This window comes from Nuphar pumila, chromosome 10 (assembly GCF_984573655.1).
Source record: "Nuphar pumila chromosome 10, dmNupPumi1.hap1.1, whole genome shotgun sequence".
Taxonomy (NCBI): Eukaryota; Viridiplantae; Streptophyta; class Magnoliopsida; order Nymphaeales; family Nymphaeaceae; genus Nuphar; species Nuphar pumila.
The window spans coordinates 117,131,926-117,157,217 of NC_143258.1; the positions used below are offsets into that span (position 1 = coordinate 117,131,926).

At 37.5% G+C, this 25,292-nt stretch overlaps 1 protein-coding gene across 1 annotated transcript; it reads left to right on the top strand.

Moving 5' to 3' along the window:
* Positions 1-1,852: 1,852 nt before the first annotated feature.
* Positions 1,853-20,464, top strand: SMC3 (structural maintenance of chromosome 3). Its single transcript, XM_090019893.1, has 28 exons — positions 1,853-2,017; positions 2,135-2,224; positions 2,388-2,489; positions 2,684-2,860; positions 2,942-3,072; positions 3,266-3,344; positions 3,440-3,597; positions 3,712-3,787; positions 4,943-5,071; positions 5,157-5,301; positions 6,974-7,104; positions 8,821-8,973; positions 9,063-9,252; positions 9,501-9,634; positions 12,619-12,777; positions 13,060-13,365; positions 13,485-13,661; positions 13,932-14,015; positions 14,108-14,317; positions 14,409-14,498; positions 16,915-17,036; positions 17,120-17,275; positions 17,355-17,462; positions 17,589-17,649; positions 17,802-17,936; positions 18,135-18,222; positions 18,313-18,385; positions 19,815-20,464. Exons 1-28 carry the CDS (start codon positions 1,853-1,855, stop codon positions 19,933-19,935), a joined length of 3,750 nt encoding a protein of 1,249 aa, XP_089876019.1. The 3' UTR covers positions 19,936-20,464.
* Positions 20,465-25,292: the final 4,828 nt, after the last annotated feature.

The window sequence follows — 25,292 nt, forward strand, 5'->3', positions numbered from 1 at the left end:
CCAACCTTGTGGATGGAATCAACATGTTCAAAATAGTGGGAATAAGCATTTGGATCACATTATTTTAACAAAAAAACATGATTTTATGAGCCATGAAGGTATCACACATTATAGGCCATCTATTTTTGAAGCCTTATAAAATCCTGTCTATCCATCGTAATGAGACAATTCAAAAGTCAATTTCCTACTAACCATGTTTATCATTGTTTACTTAGTAGTTTCATAAAAAATAAACATCTTACTTTCAAGTATTTTTTGCTTGATCAGAACGGTTAGATGTGTTTATCATTGTTTACTCAGTTGAGAACATGTATTTCATTAAGATTTTTTTTACACAGGTGTATATTTAAAAAAAAATGATAAATAATTACATTTTTACATCAAATCAATTTGAAAGAAAGCTTGTTTTTCGATTCAAAAGCGGATTCCCTACAAAGTCTGTAAGGTTAATTTCATAAAAAATCACTTTGCAAAAAAAGAAAAAATAAGCAAACATCTTACTTTGAAGTATTTCTCGTTTGATGTGAACTGTTAGATGGGTTTATTATTGTTTACTCAACAGAGAAAATGCATTCGATTAAATTTTTTTTATACTCATATGTATATTTTAAAGAGGGGAAAAACAATGGTTGATATTATATTAAAATTTAATGATAAATATTTATAATTTTACGTTAAATCAAATTGAAAGAAAGCTTGTTTCCGATTCCCTACTAAGTGAAACATGCCTATCACATCCGTGGGTTTAATTTCATAAATAACAGCTCTACAAAAAAACGAAAAAATAAACATCTTACTTTCAAGTATTTTTTTGCTTGATCTAGACCCTTAGATGTGTTTATCATTGTTTACTCAAACAAAGAACATGTATTTGATTAGTTTTTATTTTTATTTTTATATATTCATGTATATTTTTAAGAAGTAAAAAAAAATCAATGGTTGATATTATATTAAAATTTAATGATAAAATATTTATATTTTCACATCAAATCAATTTTAAAAAACATAAGCAACGATAAACACATCTAACAATTCTAATCAACCTAAAAAACATGAAAGTACCATTTTTAAAAGCACCTAACTGGACCTAATGAAAAAAGGCTAAGGCTAAGACCATCGACCTTATATATATATATATATATATATATATATATATATATATATATATATATATATATATATATATATACACGAAAATGTGTAGGTGCATGGCGGTGACTTTTGTCCCTGTTAAAGGTCACCGCTGAGACTTTTAGTGGCGACAAAAGTTGCCGCTAAAGGAATGGGTCACCGCTAAAGGTCCTAGCACAGAAACACTTCTGCTGAGCGTTCATTGCACATTTTTGGTCATGTTAAAAAATGATCATGCACCTAAGCAGTACTTTATATATATATATATATATATATATATATATATATATATATATATATATATATATATATATATATATATATATATATACATCAGGCAGGAGCGGACCTATATTGAACTTACCTTAGCTCATGCCAGCCTGAGGTTGGCATGCTATGTATAGGACCAAGCCCCAAACAATCTAAACTGGGAGGGTCATCGAATTCCAAGAATCCAAACAACCACCTTTCAAAAGGAGAAGATAATGGGGTTTTACTTTAGGCGTTGTCGTCCTCGTTCCCCGCAGCGTGGATGAAAGAAAAGTCCACTCTCCCATTCAAAATTCGAAAAACAAAATAAAACATAGGATTTTCGTTTTCCCGCGCTGCAACCCCGGTAGAGAGTCAAACGAAGAAAAAGGGGAATGAGGGAAAGCATTCATTTCATTTTTTGTGACTGGCAAGGCATTCTCTCTGTCTCTCTCTTTAACTGTGGTGGGAGATGGGGGTGTCTCCCGAATCTGATGCTTCGACGACGACGACGACCACAACCAACAATTCTAGCCAGAGCCGTTCGTCTAGGAGGCCGAGGCTGTTCATAAAGGAAATGGTCTTGAGGAACTTCAAATCGTACGCGGGCGAACAGAGGGTCGGCCCCTTCCACAAGGTTATTATTAGCACCAGCCCCCTTTTGCCTTTCCCCCTCCCTCTCTTTCTCGACTTCCCTCTGCGCTTTTTGTTTTTCCTCCCCTAATCCCGTTGGCGTTTGTGTTCGGATCTGCAGAGTTTCTCGGCTGTAGTTGGGCCAAACGGGAGCGGGAAGAGCAATGTCATCGATGCCATGCTCTTTGTCTTTGGGAAACGGGCGAAACAGGTCCACCCCAACCTCTCTCCCACATTCTCTCTCACACCCCACAAATCTCTTTTTTTTTTCTTCACAAATTTTCAAGCGTTGAGGAATTATGCTAATTTTCCATTTCCATTTTTTTTTCTTTTGGGCGAGTGGATGGATTGTGATTCACTTGCTTACTGTGCAGATGCGTCTGAATAAAGTTTCCGAGTTGATTCATAATTCTAGCAATCATCAGAATTTGGACAGTGCCGGCGTTTCCGTTCACTTCCAGGAGATCATTGATCTGGTAATAATTTACATGCTTCATTATTGTTAAATTGCATCCGGGGGCGCATCTCTTCAATTTCATTTTTAGATTGCAGTGGACGAAGATCAATTTGGCCTAATTGTTTAAACTCAAAATTGCATATTTATACATTGAGATACCAATTCAACAGTCCTTAGCTGCAGCTGAGTTTAAGCAACTGCCTGACGATGCAGGTTGATGGAACCTATGAGCCTGTTGCGGGAAGCGATTTTGTTATTACAAGAGTTGCGTTTAGGGACAATTCTTCAAAGTACTACATAAATGATCGCGGAAGCAATTTTACTGAAGTTACTCGGAAACTCAAGGGAAAAGGAGTCGACCTTGACAATAATCGCTTCTTGATTCTTCAGGTTGGCATTGTTTTTTTTTTTTTTGAACTGTGCAGCCTTGGTTCCATCTTGTTCTAAACTTTCGCGATGGTTGTTTTTTAGGGAGAAGTAGAACAGATCTCTCTGATGAAGCCTAAAGCCCAAGGGCCTCATGATGAAGGATTTTTGGAATACCTGGAGGATATCATTGGTACTAACCAATATGTTGAAAAAATTGAAGAAGCAAGCAAGATGTGAGTAGTTGGCACCGTGTGATCCCTTTACAACTCTTTGGTTGGTGAGTTTTATATGAAGATTAGTAGTAACCAGCTGACATGAATGGGCATTTGTGGTTGGAATGAACAAACTTACGTGCTTGCATGACAACTTCCAGTTAAAAAGTCACACCAAGAAGAAAGGCTGACACAATCTTGCTTTTCTGTCCAGGCTTGAATCTCTTAATGACAGGAGGTCCGGTGTTGTGCAAATGGTCAAGTTGGCGGAAAAAGAAAGAGACAGCTTGGAGGTTTTCACAGATTCACGTCTTTGCCTTCAACATGTCTCTTATAAGCATGGAATAAACATTCTTAACATCTTCTTTTGCATGGTTCTACGATGCAGAATGCCAAAAATGAGGCCGAGGCTTTTATGTTGAAGGAATTGGCACACTTGAAATGGCAGGAGAAGGCAACGAAGTTGGCTTCTGAGGATGCTTCATCTCGTGTTGTCGATTTGCAAGCAAATGTTCATAGCCTCGAAGAAAATTTAAAGAAAGAAAGGTGTATATTGCACCACCGAAGACATAATGTCAATTTACTCTCTTTTGGAACACCAAAGACTTAATACCAATTTACTCTCTTTTGGAAGCAAAGTGATTCTTTTTTGCTTTTCAGGGAAAAGTTCAATCAAAACATTAAATCATTGAAGGAACTCGAAGCAATTCATAATAAGTACTTGAAGCGTCAAGAGGTACTTATCGTGGGCTAAATGTTTTTTATAACGACTGTTTTTGCTTGTCTCATTGTTTCCTGTCCTGTGCATGTGCCAGAAAGTTACCTTCCTTCAAGGAACCAGTTTATAATATTTGAATATTTCTGATTACACATAGACAAAGCGTGCAAATTAAGAAATATAATAGGATATGGGTGGTTGTTGTTTGTGGAAGTATTTGTCTTCCAAGAAAAAAGAGCTAACTCTACCTTTATTCAGCATTTTTAGTTCCAATGGTGTTCAATAATTGCAATGAAAAAGTGCAAGCTGCATACATTTGCATCAGAAGATTCAGAACTCTAAAGGGCATAATCATCACCATAAAGTACTAGTTGTGGGTGGTTAAGGCAAATGAATTGCCTTTAGAAATGGAACCTGTAAATTTGTGTGGTAATCATAGGAATGGAAACTCAGTATATAATATATGTTACAAGAGCTTCTATGTTCATTCATTTCGCAGAGGATAAATATTGGACTTTGATTTTGCATTGGCTTTAGTATTCATAACAGCTTTCTGTCTATTTTGTGGCTGAAGATGTGGATTTGGTTTAATATCCATTTGCATGTGTGGCAGTGGGTTTTATTTCTAGAATTTGCTTATGCTTTGCTTTCATTGATGTTTTTTTGTTTTGTTTTTGCTTTTTGTTTCACTTGGTCATTTCTTGTAGTTTGTCTTTTCGTTTAGCTGTTAGGCCAATCTTATAACTTGCGAAGTGAATATGCAAATGATGCTTTATTTATACGATTTGACAAAACATGCTCCCTTTTGGCGTAACTACAAACCTGAGAAATTTATCTCTGGGCTTGATTACTTCTTCTCATTTATTTCTAGTGATGTCTCCTTCATCTCATATGTGTCTCTTTGCAATAACTATGAAGTCAAACACATGTTTAACTTGATAATGGGTTGGTATCCATTTTTTCTCCTTTTCCAAACATTAGATTCTTTTTTATTCTGTTATATTTTAAAATATTTTATTTATCTTTTCATGCATGCCCTTGTTTCCGTTGTGCGTTTGAAGTTACTGTTCTTTATGAATGCAGTATACATTTGTGATTAGTGTATTGTACTGTTTCTGGTACTATGTATTAAATATTATCTAGTCTTGATGATTGCTAACTTTCATTGTTTAGGAACTCGACAATGACTTGAGAACTTGTAAAGAAGAATTTAAAGAGTTCGAAAGGCAAGATGTGAAGTACAGGGAGGATTTAAAGCACATGAAACAAAAAATCAAGAAATTAGAGGATAAGTTAGAAAAAGTATTCATCTGTCTGTGGGTGTTCCTTGATGTTAGAATTATAACACAAATGTGTGTGTGACCTTCCTTTGTTGTTTGTGCCATAGGATTCATCTAAAATTGATGAGATACAAAAAGAGACTGAAGAATCAAACCTACTGATTCCAAAGCAGGAGGAGGAAATATCCCAGCTCCAGCAGCTTTTGCTGGAAGAAGAAAAGACTCTAGAGGAAATAAAGGAGATGTCAAAGGGTACTTTTATTCATTTCAGTTATCAGAACTTGCTCCATGTAGAACAAAATTTGTTGTTTAAAATTGCTTTCTTTCATATTTTCCCACCATTCTCACATTTCTCGGTTCATATGTCCAAATATATCATTAAATATTCAACTTGTTAATTCAGTAATCTTATTTGGACAACGTCACCTAGAATATGTGTTGCAAATTTTAATAGGATATTCTATTTTAATCTTGGGATTTGCCTTAATCAGGTAGTTGCATTCTCTTCTCTTGCTTAGTCTCCATGACCATGACCTGCACCCTGCACCTTTATCCCGATGCCATCACTTCTTCATTGCAAGATTGTTAGAAGGCCCATGTCTTCACCAATGCTAGGCACTTCTTGTTTCACTTCCTGTGCCTCTCTCTCCAGAAGGAAGATGTATTCACTGCAAGTCACAGCCAATCAAAAATTGTACAACTCCACAAAATTAAATAATAAAAAAGGAATTACATCTGTGTTTTTTGCAATCTCCCTTCAGGAGAGAGGGAAAAAGGAAAGACATGCGAGATGCAAGAATATGTGCCTAGCATTGTTTAACACGGACATGGGCAATTTCAAAACCAACCAAAAAACTGTACAACTCCATCAAATAAAATAATAAGTGAAAGAGGAACTTGTATAAAAAAACAAGTTCTTGGGGTGTTTTCTGGCAATAATCAGTATCAAATTTGTCCTTGGGGTGTACAATGTAGTGATTGTATGGCACCCTATTTCTATTAAATTGTATAAAAAAAAACACTAATGTAATCATTCCAAAAGGGGGAGCCAATCTGGTGGACAATGTAGTGATTGTATGATTTAATCTTCTCAAGGATATCTCATATTTTTCAGATGTTGATAGTTATGCATGTTACTGTTTAGTCATACTATCTGGTGCTGTAGAAGAACAGTGTACAGAAAACCTCGGTTGAGATATCTATGTTGAGTGCCAGAAAATTACGTAGGGAGTTGGGGCAAGATGTACTTCATAAGTGTATGCTGCTATTAATGTCTTACTAGGTCTAATTCATCTGGGATTGATAAGGTGCAAACATATAACCATGAATGAAAGCATGATAGTTTGGTACCTTTTAACAGTAGCAATCATAGTTGGATAATTTTTAAAATTTTAATGTAATGGTTTCTACCAAATGCAGTTATCTAGTTCTTTTTCTTTTGATTATTTGAGGAGAAACCACCATTATTGTTTTGAGTTTGGACATTCTGGATATGGGTCAAGAGGTGGCACATTATCCGTGGTCCTGTTTCATTGTCCATGGGGTAAAAATGTAAAACTCTTCGGACTGCCCACCAGGAAAGTCTCCCCATTGCTTCACCCATCTGGCACAGGATGCCACCTTGGGTATCAAACTCACAATGTCCTTCAGCTTGAATGACTTAGACAAATCCAGCTAAACATGTGCAGATAATGTTATCTTCAGCAAATATTAGCTATTATGCTAGTACTAGTGATTCTTGATTTAGCCTTGTTAGGATGAATGTAAACCGACTTCTGACCAGTTCAAGCCCTAGCATTGAAAGGGTTCACACACATAATTTTTTATTGGATAAATTATTTCTCATTAGCTAACAGCTTTACAATCACCAATTATTATATTCCTGACTGCTTCCATCATCACATTCCCAATGAATGACGTACAGAGGAAACTGAAAGGTATAGAACAGAACTTACAGAGGTTCGCGCTGAATTAAAACCTTGGGAAAGACAACTCATTGAATGTAGGGGGAGACTTGATGTTGCATGTGCTGAAAGCAAGCTTTTAAAAGAAAAGGTACGCTGCAACTTTATTTTATGAGCTAAACTGTAATTTAGTATCCAATTTTGTATGAATGAATATCTATTGTTACATATATTTGCTTAAAAATTGCTTTGAAATCAGAGTTTTGGTACATTTTGCTTGGAATGCTACAAAGAAACTACTGTATTCCTATGTCACATAGACTCGCCTAATAGGCCGTCGCACCCACATCGATGCGACGCGGGTGCGGCTTTGTCCAAAATGGACTCGGTCAACTTTGATCGAGTCCATTTTGGTCCATTAAAAATTTTTAGAGGGGTGAGGGTAAAACTATAAAAAATTTAAAAAAGAAGAGAGAGAGAGAGAGAGTTACCTGAATGGTGGGGTCACTAAAAGGGACACAAAAATTTTAGGGGGAGAGGTACTACCTGAATGATGGAGATGTAAATCATAGGATAAAGGTTAAGTGGATGAAATGGAAGAGTGCAACTGGAGTGTTGTGCGATCGTAGAATGCCATTGCGGTTGAAGGGAAAGTTTTATAGGACGACTATTAGGCCCGCTTTACTATATGGTACGGAATGTTGGGCTGCCAAGAGACATCATATTCAAAAAATGAGTGTAGCTGAAATGCGTATGCTGAGATGGATGTGTGGAAATACAATAAAAGATAAGATTCGGAACGAGGAGATACGTAAGAAGGTAGGCGTTGCACCCATTGAAAATAAGATGATAGAGAATCGTTTACGGTGTTTTGGACATATTCGGCGAAGGCCTAATGATGCTTCGGTTAGAAGGATGGAGAAATGGAAAAACATATTAGTTAAAAGAGGTCGGGGTAGGCCTAGAAAGACATGGATGGAGGTGATAGAAAATGATATGAATGCTTTGAACCTCACCGAGGACATGGCATTGGATAGAAATGATTGAAGGAGAAGGATTCATGTGGAAGGCCCAGAATGATTTTCTTTTTTGGTTCATATCGCCGACCCCAATTGTTTTGGGATGAAGGCGTAGTAGTTGTTGTTGGTACTATCTTTCTTCTTCCTTTTCTGCTCCCTTTTGCTTCTCTTTTTCTGCCCCTCCTCCTCCATCTCCTCCTCTGTTGCATCCACACTGAGGCTCTCTCTCTAGGGGGAAGAGGTATGCATCTTTCTTCCTCCTCTCCTGCTCCTTTTTGCTTATCTTTTTCCTACCCCTCCTCTGTTGCGTCCATGCTGAGGCCCCCTCTCACATTCTCCCCTTTTTCCCTTTTTATATTTTTTATACTTTTACAACACCTGGCACATGCAAGCAGCCAGGTGTTAATTGGGTCAGACTCAGGTCTGATCCAGATGTGATTGACTTGGATCTGTCTGGATTCAAGATTCAGACTTCGGTAAAAACAACCCAGATCTGAATCAGACCTAAACCTATTTTGACCCAAGTCAGACTCAGTCCTGGGTTAAAGCAGACCTAGGTCTGAATTGAACCTGGGCCTGTTGGGGTTGTTTTGACTCAGTCTGATTCAGACCTGAGTCAAAGTAAATCCAGGTTTGAATCAGTCCGGGTATACAGATCCAGGTCTGTCCAAGATTATAAATATATACCTTCCTGCAGCCAACTTTTTTGAAAGTGCTGCATCTCCGCATCCACACCCGCACCCGCACCTACACCTATGTGGCGTAGCTGTATTCTTTTTTTAAGTGACAGATATTGTGGTATTTCTATCATAATTTTCATATACGTTTGCTGAAATCTGTTTTTCTAGCATGATGCTGGTAGAATTGCTTTTGAGGATGCACAATGCCAAATGATTGAAATAGCAGATGGTATCAAAGTTAAGAATGCTGATATTCTGAAGATTCAGAAGGACATTGAGAAAAACAAGAATGAGGCATCTGAAGCTCGAAAGGAGGAACAGGTTTGCATTCACACTCTTGCTTCTGTTGTGACTTTGATTGTTTTATGTTGACTTGGTTATATTTTTGACATAGAAAATTATGTTTACAGGATTTGATCAGAAAGGAAGAATCTCTTATACCACTTGAGCAAGCTGCAAGGCAAAAAGTCACAGAGCTGTTGTCAGCTTTGGAATCAGAAAAAAGTCAAGGATCTGTTCTGAAAGCAATACTGCATGCAAAAGAATCAATGCAAATTGAGGGGATATATGGACGTCTTGGAGATTTAGGTGCAATTGATGGTGAGCTTGCTATTTCTGTTTGCAATTGAGTTTTGATCACATACTGCGGCCCATAAATATTTCTTGAGACTTTTTTTCTTTCCAAAATCAGTTTCATGTCAACAAGTATTGCCATCTTTTAAGTTATATATTCTCACATTCCTTGTTTTGGACGATAATAATTTCTTTTTTGTCATCTGTCAATATTTCATTCTTATATATATCATGCCCAAATATTTGTTCCTTGACATACATTCAACTCTTTGCAGCAAAGTATGATGTTGCTATATCAACAGCATGTAGTGGGCTTGACTATATTGTCGTAGGGACAACTTTGGCAGCACAAGCTTGTGTTGAGTTGCTACGCAGCAAGAATCTTGGTGTTGCAACCTTCATGATTTTGGTATTCTCTTGCACATTTATGTTGAAAATCTCGCATGTTGACAAATGGTTATCTATCTATATATATATAATGGGTTATTTTTGGTGCTATTGAATGCACAGAACTATTGAGTATAGATGAACATTTTTCATATTTTTTTTTTGTAGATTGGACTTCATGGATGTAATCTACAAGGTTTGTTTTGTCGAAAATGAGTTTTGAATTTTGACATATAAGTAGGTTTTTTAACGCCTTCAAAATCAACGGGCCACATTGCACTAAAATTTCATGAAACAAAAACCACTTTTTTAAATAGAAATAACACAATCCAAGGTTTGATCCTTAGAAAAAAACCATGCTGAACATGTCTCTGTGGTCAGATTGAGTTGATAAAGCTTGAACCTGTGATTTCTAGCTCAATAGTTTCGTGCCTCCAATATCATCAAATATTAACCCTATATATATGTTTGTTTATTTATTTATATTTATATTAGAGGTATATAGTCGTTTGGTCTACTGTTTCTGTGCTTCTCACAGGGTTGGTCTAGGTCTTACACATGAGATGTACATTGTGCAGCCATTCATATTCTTTGTTGCCAAAGGTCCTCCAACTTATATATTTTTTAGAAGTTTCTATCCTTGTAACATGGCCTGAAACATATCTGATTGCTGCTATCAACTTGTCTAGAAAAAATGGAACTTTATTTTCAGCAAAATTTTCTTAGTAATCATCCCATCCACATGGAATTGCTACAAAGATCCCCTGCTATTGGCACCAGTGCCATGCTTGGGGTTACCTCTCTAATGAAAAAGCTATTACAGTCCGCGTGCTGCAGTTGGTATATGTTAGCACGTCCTGGTTATTCTTAGCTTAGTTGTCAAAGGCGCTAGGCAAATCCTAGGCGGTGAGCCACTAAAAAAACCTAGGCGAAGCCTAGGCAGGGCCTGAGCCGATTAAGCGGTACCCCAAATAAAAAAATTTAAAAAACATACAAAATATGTAAACAAACTACTAAAATTAATAACAAACATGTATATAACATAAAATCAATCAACAATAAGCAATAGACAAATAATAACATGTCGAACACTGTAAACCAATTATATTACATAAACTGCTGAAACAAATTAAGTATTGAATAAGCAAACCATACAACTAACAACGTGAATGAACAATCTACAAAAAATAAAATCATGTATACAAAAAAATTTAGCAACAATAGACATAATACAAGCAATAGACAAATAAGAAGAAGAAATGAATACAAAAAAGTTAAGAATAAATGAACAATTGAATAACCAAACCATACAACTAACAATGTGAATAAACAATATAATAAAATCATGTATACAAAAAAATCAACAGATAAGAAGAAAAATCCATGCAACTGATAACTTGCTCAATGCAAATAAAAAGCAAGTAAGCAACTACATAATTTAAATACAATTAAAGGCTTAACAATATTAAATTCACATCCAAGTCATACTAAAATGTCACAAGTCAATAACTAAAGTATAGAGAATTCATGACAATTAAAAACATCACATTTAACCAATGTCTTATCTGCTAATCTTTATCTCTAAACTATATATGCCTTCTTTATAAGTTGATCCACATTTACGGCACGTCACAAAATTCAAATCTTTTTATCCTAACAGTATGCCCAATTCCATGCTGGATCACTAGATTTCTGCTTGAAGTTCTGCATATGTTCTAAATCTGGAAATATTGAACTTGGAGTGAACCCGAAGCCCTTTCTATTGTTCTAAAAAATGCTAAGAATCTAAAAAAAAAAGAAACATGTAAATTCACTAAATTAAAAGGAGTAAGCAACAAATAACATAAGCTCATATATTAATATATATCATATATGTGAAAACCAAATACATAAACTATACAATGTATATATAATATATATATATATATATATATATATATATATATTTACACAGAAAACATATATATGTGTGTGCAACTGTGCATCAGATCTTTGTGTGTGGACTGTGGGTGCATGCATGTGAACTTGTGAAATGTGAATTCTTAAAAAGAACAATAAAACATATCATATGAACTACTCATAGTCACACAAATAGATAACTGACACACTTCTTTGACAACTAAGGATGTGTTAAAGTATATAATTATATATATTTACACATAAAACATATATATATATATATATATATATATATATATATATATATATATATATATATATATATATATATATATATATATATATGTGTGTGTGTGTGTGCAACTGCGCATCAGCATCTGCGTGTGTGTGTGGACTGTGGGTGCATGTGAAATGTGATTTCTGAAAAAGAACTGTAAAACAGATCATATATATAACTCGGAAATATAACTCACAATGACACAAACATAACTCAGAAATATCAACCATAAACAGATTATATAACATTTACAGTACATATACAGATATGTTTATGTATAAATGCAGTATATAATATGCTGAAATACAATATTAATAGTAGTGCATTTCAGCATATTATAAAATATATGCTGAAATACAGTTAATAGTACTTTATTTCAGCATATAATACTATATTATATATGCTGAAGTGCACTATATGTCATATGTCTGAAATACAGAATAATTAACAGGAAGAAATGAGAGAGAGAGAGAGAGAGAGAGAGAGAGAGAGAGAGAGAGAGAGAGAGAGAGAGAGAGAGAGAGAGAGAGAGAGAGAGAGAGAGAGAGAGAGAGAGAGAGAGAGAGAGAGATGTACCTTTCTTCATTGTCTTCTTGCAAAAACCTGAGAGAGATGAGAGAGTGAAAAGGGGATAAGGGGAGGCCCCCTTTTCCCCTTTTATATGGGCCTTAAAAAGGTCAACGTAAAAAAAAAGGACCAACCTAGGTGCTAAAATAGGGCCCCACCACCCAGATGTAGTCGCACAGGAGGTGGGGCTGCACCTAGCTCTCCTAAGCAGCCTAGGCACCCCCTTTGACAACTAAGATTCTTCGTCACATTTTTTTTTGCAGGAGAAGCAAGAAGAGCATCTGCCTAAACTGAAAGAGAAGGTCAATCCACCCGAAGGAGTTCCTCGTCTTTTTGATCTGGTCAGGGTTCAAAATGAGCGAATTAAACTTGCTTTCTACGCGGCACTTGGAAACACAGTCGTTGCACAAAATCTGGATCAGGTGGATCTTCCAAACTCTTTACTGTTTCCTCCCATGTGATTCACATTTTGTTTAAACCCCATATACTGCACACACAGAGAATAAATGTGATATATTTTGTGTGCAAAGAGTATTTGCCTAGTTGGTGACACAATAAAATTTGTGAGACTTAAAATTCTTTGTTGCTTAATCTTGTCAATTACATTATCTTTTATTATTGAGGTTTTATCAAATTCATATGCTGATGTTTGAGCCTTTCTGATGAACATTTCTCATTTGAGCCTTTCTAATGGAAATTTTTAGGCTACTAGGATTGCATATGGTGAAAACAGAGAATTCAAGCGTGTGGTGACACTAGATGGGGCACTGTTTGAAAAGTCAGGTACAATGAGTGGTGGAGGTGGGAAGCCACGTGGTGGTAAGATGGGAACATCAATCAAGGTTAGCGTTTCTGCTGAAGCTGTTGGAAGTGCTGAGAAGGAACTTGCTGATCTGATGGAACAGCTTGCTGTTCTACGTCAAAAGATTAGTGCTGCTGTGAAGCGCTATCAGTCTTCAGATAAAGAATTGGCCAATCTAGAAATGCACCTAGCAAAGAGACGGATGGAGGTGATTCTATCAGTAACTTAGTCTTTTAAATTTAGTCTGGTTTTCTCATTAAACAGTTCCTTATGACTTCACTTCCTAAATTGGCTAAGCACTTTTTCATGAATATGTTTTCCAAGCAGATGGAAGCTCTGAACGCCAGACATTTTGACATAGAGAAGCAGCTTTCTTCTCTAAAGAATGAGTCAGTACCTAAAAGAGATGAAGTCACCAGACTGGCTGAGCTTGACAAGATTACAACTCATGAAGAAAAAGAACTTACCAAGCTTGTGACTGGATCCAAACATCTCAAAGATAAGGTACTTGAGTGATGATTTATTTTCTCTCTTGAAGCTGATGTAGCTCACATACAGCTGTATTGAGATTCGGTAAACATCTACATTTGAAAAACGAGCATTATTGCATGTTATCCTTTGTACGTGTCCATGATTTTGCTCTTATCTCTTCAGTATCTACTTGTAAGCATGTTTGTTAATATCAAAATTTCTGGGCCTTCTGATCGATATGGATGAGGTTGAACCTAAACCTACCATACCTGAGTGACCTAACATTTTTATGCCCTGCTTTAGGCTTCTGAGCTCCAAAACAAAATAGAGAATGCAGGGGGTGAAAGGCTAAAGAAGCAAAAGCTTAAAGTTGAGAAGTTGCAGTCTGTAAGTATAGGTTGCATGAAGTACTTGACTCATACTAAGGGATACTGCTGTTAATGACTGCTGTTTTTTCTTTTTTCTAAATTCCAAATCAGGATATTGACAAAACGGGCACAGAAATTAATCGGTGCAAAGTTCAAATTGTGACTGGTCAAAAGATGATGAAGAAGTTGGCCAAATCAATAGAAGAATCCACAAAGGAAAAGGACAGAACTATTGCTGAGAAAGACAAAATGATAGCTGAATTCAAATTGGTTGAACAGAAAGCCTTTATAGTGCAAGAAAGCTACCAAAAGACTCAAGAGGTTTCGCTAGTTGTTACTTCATAGATTAATCTGTCTTGAGTTATACATGCCTATTTTGCTAATGGGTCTGCTTTATGATGAATGATTATAGCTCATAGAGCAGCATAAGGAAGTTTTAGATAAAGCCAAAGAGGAATACAATAAACTTAAGAAGACAACAGATGCTCTGCGAACTGCTGAGGTATTTGCACATGAATGCTGTTTCTCTTTATCATGTACTATGTATTATGGGCACATTACAGTTCCCTAAATGCCCGTGTCAATACTGGTGCATCAGGTGCTGCTAAGTACATAGACATTGTACGGCATGTATATACATACATCTCTTCATGTCTTACATTTCCATGCATGTTTTATATTGCAAATGTTCTTTTCTTCATTTTTCAGCTATGCCACATGGGTGCGGGTGCGGGGGTGCGACACTTTCAAAAACCTTGGGTGCGGGGGTGCGGGGATGCGGCAAAAAAAAATAAATATAATTTTTAAGTTTTATCAGTTATCAGTTAAAAAAAATGTTCTAATGAGCCATTCGCAGTTTCACAGTCTGAATTAGTTCATACTTACACATGCATGGCTTAATCTTTGAGACAAGCATATAACTACTGGCAGGATTCCGACATTGAAAATATTAGCGCAGGAAGGAGAGTTGTTTCGACTCCCCACTTGAGCCAACACATACCGAACATCTGAAAGCCCACATAGCGGCAAGGGAACCAACAACGTCAGAACACTTCAGTGTGGCCTACCAAACCGCATGTCCAAGCCCTCTGGCAAGATGCACAAAGAACATTGCAGTTGATCCGTTAGCACTGAGTAGGGACACGATTCCACTGCGGCAAAGGGAAAGCAAACACAGAGACCCAAAAAAGCACAAGCTGTGCGCACAGAGACCCCAATGTTTTAAGAGGGAGAGAGGGAAGACGAAGAGGAGAGCAAAGGGAGTCAAAGAGGAGAGGAGGTGAGTAGAGGGAGTCGGGGGCATACTTGGAGCGGTTGGCGGCAGAATGGTCTACGACGACGGAGCGGTCGGCGATAGTGTTGTCGGCGGGGTCGGCAGAGAGTAGAGGGAGTCAGAGAGGAGACGAAGGGAGCAGGGGGGCTCGGCCCTCCCCTGCCGACCCAACAAGAGAGCGAGAGGGTACCTGCAATGAGGGAGAGGAGGAGGTGGCATCGAGCTCCCCTGCGAGATGTCAGGAGGAGAGGAGGCGAGCGAGAGAGCGGAGCTGCGTGGGAGAGGAGAGGATTAGGGCAATTTTTGTTTGCCCTAATCCTCTTTTGCAGCCTCTTTTGATCGGGCAACAAACGTTCGAAAATTGGATGAAAATGACCTTGTGTGCATTGGCTGCACCAAGGGTCGTGTTGACCGCACCAGGTGCCGTACCTGCGTTGCGTCGCATCGACGCGGGTGCACCACCTGCTTTGCCGAGTCCCTGTGACTTAGTTTTTCAGTGATCTATACTTGTTGCATATATATATATATATATATATATATATATTGGGTTGACGACTTTTTCTATGTTTTCCTTAAATCTGACCATACAGATGTGTTCTACATGTTTGATTTTATAGGAATCGACTCTTGAATCGTCCGATTCCGACACAGGTTGGTTTTTATAAGGTTTAAAAATCAACTGTGTAAGATTTTCATAAATATTCAAAGCATAAAAAATCCTGTTTTTATAGAAAAACAAGTTCAGAACATCATTTCCTATCAAATTGACCATGCTGACCACCTATGTGGGGTCAGATTTGTTAAAAGCAACCTAAAAACACCTGTTCACTCTTGGTAGGCAGCTACCACTCCCCCCCCCCCCCCCCCCCCCCCCCCCTTCTCTCTCTCTCTCTCTATATATATATATATACATCAACGCCTTCATCCCAAACAATTGGGGTCGGCGATATGAACCAAAAAGAAAATCATTTTGGGTCCTCTACATGAATCCTTCTCCTCCACTCATTTCTATCCAATGTCATGTCCTCGGTGAGGTTCAAAGCATTCATATCCTTTCTTATCATCTCCATCCAAGTCTTCTTAGGCCTACCCCAACCTCTTTTAGCTAATATATTTTCTCATTTCTCCATCCTTCTAACCGGAGCATCATTAGGCCTTCGCCGAATATGCCCAAACCATCGTAAACGATTTTCACTCATCTTATTTTCAATGGATGCAACGCCTACCTTCTTACGTATTTCCTCGTTCCGAATCTTATCTTTTAGTGTCTTTCCACACATCCATCGAAGCATACGCATCTCAGTTACACTCATTATATATATATATATATATATATCGATTTCTATGAAATCAAGCATGCAGAACACATCTGTACAGTTAGATTCAAGGAAAACATGGAAAGACCCTTCAAAATTCCGATTAGCTGGGTGGTTGGCAGCTACCTCCTTCTCTCTCTCTCTATATATATATATATCAGCTTTTGCTGTGTGCTTTTTTTCTTTTTAAAATTTGAACAACTTGTGCTGTGTAGTCTTGTACCCATACCAGCATCCAACATGACATATTAATTGTTTCTGTATTTGCTTTTTCTTTTGCGCTTACCAGTCTTAATGTGGCTATATGGATTCAACTCTTGTTGGCACAGGTTGATGTGGAGTTTAAATTGCAAGATGCAAAGAAGCTTTTGAAGGATTTGGAAATGAAAGGAAAAGGATATAAGAAAAAAAGTGAAGATATACAAAAGGATCTCTTGAAACATCTTGAACAGTAAGTGATTCTTAAGCATTGGATTTCTGAATTGTAAGTACATCAAAGACCAAGTGTTTCCTGAAAGAGTTGTGTGCCTACAGGATTCAGTCAGATGGAATAGAAGCTGAAAAGATACAAGCGACTATAAATGAAGAGTCATTTTATGATTCATGTAATTTACCAAAAGCGCAAGAAATGGTGGCTTTGCTTGAAGCACAGTTGAAAGATATGAAACCATCTCTGGATTCACTATCAGAGTAGGAAGCTTTTGTTTTCTGTTTCGTACATTATTTAATGCAACAAAATGCAGCTAAATGTGCTAAAAGTTGAATACAGGTACCGGAAGAAGGCATCCTTGTACAATGAGCGTGTGGAGGAATTGAATGCTGTTACTCTTGAACGAGATGATGTAAAGAGGCAATATGATGAATTAAGGAAGAAACGGCAAGTGTGCTAGTCTCAGGAGTTGAGAACGATCTGCTTTGTTGCCTTTTCATTAATTACTTTTGAGTCTTGCACACTGAATAGAGACCCTTCAAATGATCTGAACATGACTAATTGTGGTTTCAGGTTGGATGAGTTTATGGCAGGGTTCAACACCATATCTCTCAAGTTAAAAGAAATGTATCAGGTTAGTCCGAAGGGTTGTTTTTGCTGAATTTATTTTTTCATTGTTTTGAATTACAGTCCTTCAAAAAAAGCCAAATTGTCAAGTTTTCTGTTCTTTATAACTGGTTATTCCCACATGTTACAATAAATCATCTTTTCTTATTGCTGGTGTAGATGATCACACTAGGTGGGGACGCAGAGCTGGAGCTAGTTGATTCTTTAGATCCTTTTTCTGAAGGTGTGGTCTTCAGTGTTAGACCACCTAAGAAGAGCTGGAAAAACATTGCAAATCTGTCGGGTGGGGAGAAGGTAACTATCTCAAATCCTTAGTTTCTGTGAGATGTCTACTGGTTGAACTCTTTCACATTTCCATTTCAGTTGATTATAAGCAGCTCGATTAGTTTTGGGTCTATCTTGATTTTGTTCATGTCAAGTGAGTTGTATTGATAACCACAGTCAGGATTCTGATGCATTAATATCTTGCTTTCTGTTATCTATGCTTTCTAGACATTAAGTTCCTTAGCTCTGGTGTTTGCGCTCCACCACTACAAACCAACCCCACTGTATGTGATGGATGAGATAGATGCAGCCTTAGGTATCTCCTGAATCAACAGAATTACAACTACTTGCCTTCTGTAGTGTAATTTTTTTTAGTTCATCACCGTGACACTGCAGCCTTTTTCAGATTTCAAGAATGTCTCCATAGTGGGTCACTATGTTAAAGACAGAACAAAAGATGCACAATTCATAATCATAAGGTTTGTAAATTACCCTTCTTTTCAGCATATTTTGTGTTTTTCAATTTTGTTCTCTGCTGAACCTGAAAAGCATGACACTGTATAGCTGGATCCACTTCAATCCTTCCATCCGTCTCTAGATATGTTTTAAGCAGGAATCTGGACTAGGAAAGCTTCTTTTCTCAACTTTTCCTGTTCACATTCTGGAAAAATGATCTAGATATTGTAAACTATTGTCAGGGAGTTTTTTTTTTGATATTTTACATGGAGAAAGCGGATCTGGATTTACCTGCTGAGCTTACCGTCAGATGCCCAGATGCGTGGAACTCCGTTGCTGGAACCCCCATCCACATGGCCTTTACTTGCTTGGGCCTGTGCAAGGGAACCACCTCCCTGGGGTTTCAAACTCGTGACTTCTGGTATACAATTCCCCACAATTCCACCCTCCAGCAAGGAGGATGCTCTAATACCCAAAATTTATCTATGCATTTCAATTTTCCTGAAAATTTCCAACTAATCCCTTTTTTGTCAGAAAGAATGAGTTACTCTTGAGACATCTTGAGATGGTAAAATGTAAGAAACTTTGGTGGATATAGGTACCACACACTAACACTACTAGCAACTCTGAGTACCTTGGTGCTTGGTTACGAGTGCCTACTACCTAATCTATAGCAAGCCGCATTGATTGTATTGCCTCATTGGGATGAAAAACAGCAGATGTCTCCAGCTGTCATGATCTTATAACTAGCTCTAGCATTAGATCATGTAGGGATGGCAAAACCTGACACGACCTGCCAACCCTCCTCTTAGGCGGGTTCGGGTTTGGAAAAAATGAACCCGTTTAATAAACTGGTCGACCCGCCTAACCCGTTTATTAAACAGGTCGGGTTCGTGTTAGGGTTATGCCAACCTGCCAACCCGCTTGACCCGTTTAATAAACGGGTTAGGCGGGTGGGTCAACCTGCCAACCCAACCCGCCAACCTGACCTGCCAACCCGACCCGCCAACCTGACCCGCGAACCTGGGAACCCGTTTACCCGACCCAACCCATTTATTAAATGGGTTGGCGGGTCGTGTCGGGTTCGTGTTTGCTACAGCTAACCCGTTTAATAAACAGGTCGGGTTCGGGTTGAGGTATGCTGACATGCCAACCCAACCCGCCAACCGACCCGATTGCCACCTGTAAGATCATGGTCCTTTCATTTGCTTGTCCACTAGTTTGGCCGTTATTTTGTTATTGTTATTTATTTTGAGTGCATGCCCTGAGAATAACATGTTTGAGCTTGCTGATCGACTAATTGTTATCTATAAAAACTGAGAATTGCACAAACAGTCATTAATCCAGTTCACATTAGATCATGATCCTTTCATTTGTTTATCCACCAGTTTGACCTTTATTTTATTATTATTACTATTAATTTTTTCCTGTTTGGGTGCATGCTGTTCATAGCCTGAGAAATAACATGTTTGAGCTTGCGGATCGACTGATTGGTATCTATAAAACTGAGAATTGCACAAAGAGCATTACCATTAACCCCTGCAGCTTTGCTATATGTGAAAAAGCCTCTTGAGGTATCAACCGGGAGACTGTCGTCAGTTCTTTTGGTTTGAGCTGGGAAAATAATGGTCTCTAGAACTGCCGACTCATATCAGGGTGATCCTAGAGTAACTATAAGGAAAGGAAGCACTTTCAGTGGCTTAAAAAGTTGTGGAGGTGTTTAGCTCAGGGCTTAGAGCCTCCTTGCTGGCTTATGCAGAGGAGAGAGAGAGGGAGGCTGCAGAAGAATGTGGCTGAATAAGGTAGTACGAGCGGAAGGCAGAAATCTCTTTTTCCTCTGCTTCAGTTTTGGACAGCTCGTTTTTGTCTGTACCACCAAAGCATGAGCTCTATATTTGCACAATGTTGATTACTGACGTAGTCTGATTCTGCACAAGACTTGTTTGTAGAATATTTATGGTTATAGGTGTAACCTATTTTAGATTTGTTGCTCGTATTGAGAATTCCGAAATGTTCAAAGTACTTTTGGATAAGAACCCAATGATCCTAAAATTTTCAGTTTTTTTCATCGAATGAAAGTTATCGAAAATTTGAGCGTTGTATATGGAGTACCTGTCGTGTTGGACCTGTGCTGGATGGAAGCTTCGAATGGGCGCTGCACCACCTAACATTGCTGAAATTTGAGTGAGTTATTTATTTATGGGGTGAAAATCGACAAGCAATCGGACGTGTTTCTGATAGAGAGCAAATGATGATAGAGAAGCAGGTGTTGAAGTTCTTATGTTGTAAAACCGATCCCATGTCATGGTTAGGCCCACATATTTGTGTAATGAAGTCGTAAGACCTACCGTTATAATTCATAAGTTCAAGGATTTACCAACGGGAGGCTCCGCTTGTCTGGCAGGATCAGTTAGTGCAGGTCACCTTGTGTTGGGACGTTGCAATTTTGAATCCCAAATGGTATGGACCTACAACTGGTATCTGTCGAAAAAAAGAGAGTTCAAGGACTGGATATCTGTGTGTTTTAATGTAAATTCCAACATCCTGTCTTTGGTCGAACCTAGTCTGTTTCAGGCAAATGTCTTTGTTACAGCTGATTCATTTCCGATATTCTGATGGTCTTACCAGTGCCCATTCTTCCGACGCGATGAATACTTGGTGTTAGCTCGGTCATGTTTTAATTCACTGAGTGGAGCCCTGCTAAGAATCAGCCAATTAGTCAACCCAGTCGATTTTTGCTGCAACTCAATCTTGAGTTTCTTACTCAAGACAGACCTGTCGTGATTTTGTAGCTCATGCTTATGATCATGCTAAGTTGGATTTGTTATTGATATGATTAAGGAATATACAATTATAATATAAAAAATGACTGCACTGTCCTTGCAAAATTGCTAGCTTTCCAAAATGCCTACAATTTGAAGAAATTTCCTGCACGTCTAAAATTTTGATTCATGATTTTTTAGGACAGTGTTGCCCCTTCATAAATATAGCATGATGTTTGCAACTCATCGTGGTGAATGTTTTTAAAATGTGTGAATCTCTTTTTACAAAAAAAAAAAAACACATAAGGGTATAAGTAGGAGGACCATCACAAATATTGCACGAATCTCCCCAAAATGTGTGAACCTTTTACTAAAGAAAAATAACGCATGAGGGGCATAGGTCATTTTAAAATATAATAAGGTCCCTAAAATGTGTGAACTTGCTTTTACTAAGGTCACATAAGGGGGGCACGTGAATGTGAGTATTTGGTTAAAAGAGTTTCACACATTTTTGAGAATATTCACAACTCAACTCATAGTAGTAAATGTTCTAAAAATGGGCGAATCTAATTTTACTAAAATTACATAAGGGGCATAGGCGGACGAAGGTTTGCAAATGTGTGAGCATATTCTCATATGAAGGTCTGGACATTTGCTAATGTTGGAGTATTAGTTAAAAGAGGTTCATATTTTTGGGACCTGCGCAACTCATAGATGAGAAGGTTCCCAAAATATAAGAACCACCTTTTACTAAAATTGCATAGGGGGTACAAGTAAGAGGCCACTTACAAATGTTTGAGGACAAATGTGAGTATTTAATTAAAAGAGTTTCACACATTTTGAAGGCATTCGCATCAATGACTTGAGAACCTCATGTTATTTTTTAGGAGGTCCTCTTGCACATGCCCCTTATATGTGTTTTTTTTAATAAAAAGGAGGTTTACACATTTTAAAAATATTTGCAACAATGAAACATCTTGCTATATTTATTAAGGGTAAAAAATGTTCTACAAAAGTTGATAATCAAATTTTTGGACATGCAAGGGCTTTCATCAAATTGTTAAGCATTTTTAAAAATGTGTCATTTGCTAGGACAATATCGCCTATGCCCACATGGTCAAGGAGAGTATTAGTCATTATCATTAATAATGAAACAAATCATGCACAAGAATACAAAAATGTACTTAGTTAGACAATATACCATGTTGACAGGGAGAGTATTAGTCATTATCATTAATAATGAAACAAATCATGCACAAGAATACAAAAATGTACTTAGTTAGACAATATACCATGTTGACAGGGAGAGTATTGAGTCATTATCATTAATAATAAAGTTACATGCAAATACATGAGAGCAAAATGAATAAAAAGAGCATCAAATCAACAACACTATGAACATCAGTTGTTTTTAAACACCCACACATATAGTTCAATCCAATCCGTTCACTGTGTTGTCAAGTCAATCCATTCACTGTGTTTATGTTCACGCTCTCTAAACCCAAAAGAGACCAAGAAAAGTTACACTCGAGATCTCTCTCTCTCTCAACACCCAATCACTAAGGCTGGCCAACGAGTTGGGTACCCGGCTAAAATCGGGTCGGGCTCTGTCCTCGATTTAAGGACCATGCCTGAATAAAATCGCCGCCCGACCTGATGTCCACCCAACACTCAAGAGACCCTACTCACTATTCATCCAAGAGTCAACCTTTCACTCTCTCTTCATTTAATGCTTCCTGCTTTTCAAAAGAGAATCCCTCTTTTTTTTCTTTTAGTTTTGCATAGCGGAAAATTACTGCATTGTTATTTTAAAGTATTGTGCTTCCAGAAATACTTAGCATTTGGACAAAATCCACTGCATATATAAAATCATTGATTCTTGGATTTTTAAGATATTTTTTTTACCCTTTGCACATGCTGAGGTTGGCCGTATATATAAGTGCGCTATAGGAAGTTGACAACCAGTGGAGGGATGACCTTGAGGGATGACGAGCGACCACTGCAATCACATCTTTGTTTGCATATTTTAAGCTATAATAATAGGTATATGTTTTATAGCCTATTTACGAAGGAGACCTTATATACCAACCATAAGCTGCTTTCGGGTGGCCTCATTGATCTCTCATCCTCAGGGGCAAGCATCGAAGCTTGTGAGACTTTAAAAAAGCTTGTTTTGTTTGAAGCAACAAAGTCGACATGAGTTGAACAATATACATGGTTAGATGTTAGCACCTATTGTGCAGTAACTATGTTTTCTTTGGCCTTTTCATTTTGCTAATGTGTCATCTACCATTCCTTAGAACTTTCAGTGTATAAATTGAATAGTTTAGCTTGAAGTGACATATTATTTATTTATTTATTTAATTTTAGAATATACATGGTTTGTTCTGGAATACAATAATTTATGATTGTTTAGCTCTATTTGTTGGTTATGTGCACTTAGGAGTAGATGGTTGTTTCACCTGAAACACGTTTACTTGGATATAGGCATCGTGGAAACATGGGTGTGCTTCAAGTGACTTCTTGATGCGAGAACTGCTTTCGGCTAATGGTTTCTGTCATTACAATCCGAATGTAAAAAACACTGGCACATATCTTGATTGCATTAGAACTTCCAAATCTGTTAATCAGGGAAGTTGCATACACGGTTCATGTCAAGTAATGAATCATATGTTAGATTTCAATAATTTAAGAAATGTGCAAAGCTTCTTAGTTGACTTTTGTTTTGTTGGTTTCTGTCATCACAACCAGGCACATATTTTGATTACATTAGAACTTCTGGATCTGTTAATTAGGGAAGCTGCATACACGGTTCATATCAAGTAATGAATTACGTGTTTTCGTAAAAACATTAGATTTCAATAATTTTAGAAATGTGCAAAACTTCTTAGTTGACTTTTCATTGTTGGTCGGCTAATTCTTCCTGACATTACAAGAAAAGTACGGCTATCAAGAAAAGAAATATTTTTCACTCATTCATGCATGTTAATGTGTATGAACCAATATGAGAATTTCATTGGGGCATTCTCTACTGAGCGACGCGCTGTACTCTATAGGCTCGGAGGTAGTGATAAATGGGCAAGAATTGCTAGGTCGTCGCCCAGAAGCGACGCGTCACACCGGCGCCCGATTGTGGTGTCAAATAGGCAAGGGTTCCCTCACTTTGTTGGACGGGTGGGGGTAAAGAAGATAATTCAAGACCATAAAATTAGGTTAGCCACTTGAAATATAGGGTCTTTAACTTGTAAGTTGGTAGAGTTAGTAGATGTTATGTGTAGGAGAAAGATTGATATTTTATGTCTACAAGCGACCAAATGGGTAGATGAGAAAACAAAAGTGACAGAACCTTGGGGATATAAGATTTGGTATACAAGAACAAATAAGAATAGGAATGGAGTAGGGATTGTTATTAGTCGTGAGTTTATAAATAATGTAGTTGAGGTCCGTAGGAAGGGTGATAGTATTTTACTTATTAAATTAATATTAGGTACAAATATTATTAATATTATTAGTGTTTATGCACCTCAAGTAGGTTTAGATGATTCCATTAAGCATCAATTTTGGGAAGATTTAGATGGAGTAGTACAAGAGATATCTTATGGAGAAAAACTTTTCATCGGCGGTGACCTTAATGGACATGTAGGCATTAGTAGGAATAGATTTGAGAGTATCCATGGAGGCTATGGTATAGGAGAAAAAAACGAAAGTGGAGAAAGGATTTTAGATTTTGGCTTGTCCTATGACATGATCTTAGCAAACACTTGGTTTAAGAAGAGAGAGTCTCACCTACTAACATTTAAAAGTGGGGTTAATACGAGTCAGATAGATTTTTTCCTACTTAGAAAGAGAGATAGAGGTTGTTGCATCGATTGTAAGGTTATACCGGGAGAAAGTGTAGCTACACAACATAGAGTCTTAATTTTAGATCTTAGAATTAGAAAATGCTGCAAAAGGGATAGATCCTAGAATTAAGTGGTGGGCACTGAAAGGAGCTAAACAAGGAATGCTTGTAGAGAAGGTAGTTAAGAAAGCCGATTGCTGTCTCGAGGAGGATTCAGAATCAATGTGGAATAAAATAGCGGGTGGCATGAAAAATGTGGCTAAGGAGGTATTGGGTGAGTCTAAAGGCGGTGCACCGCTAGGTAAGGATACATCATGGTGGAACGAG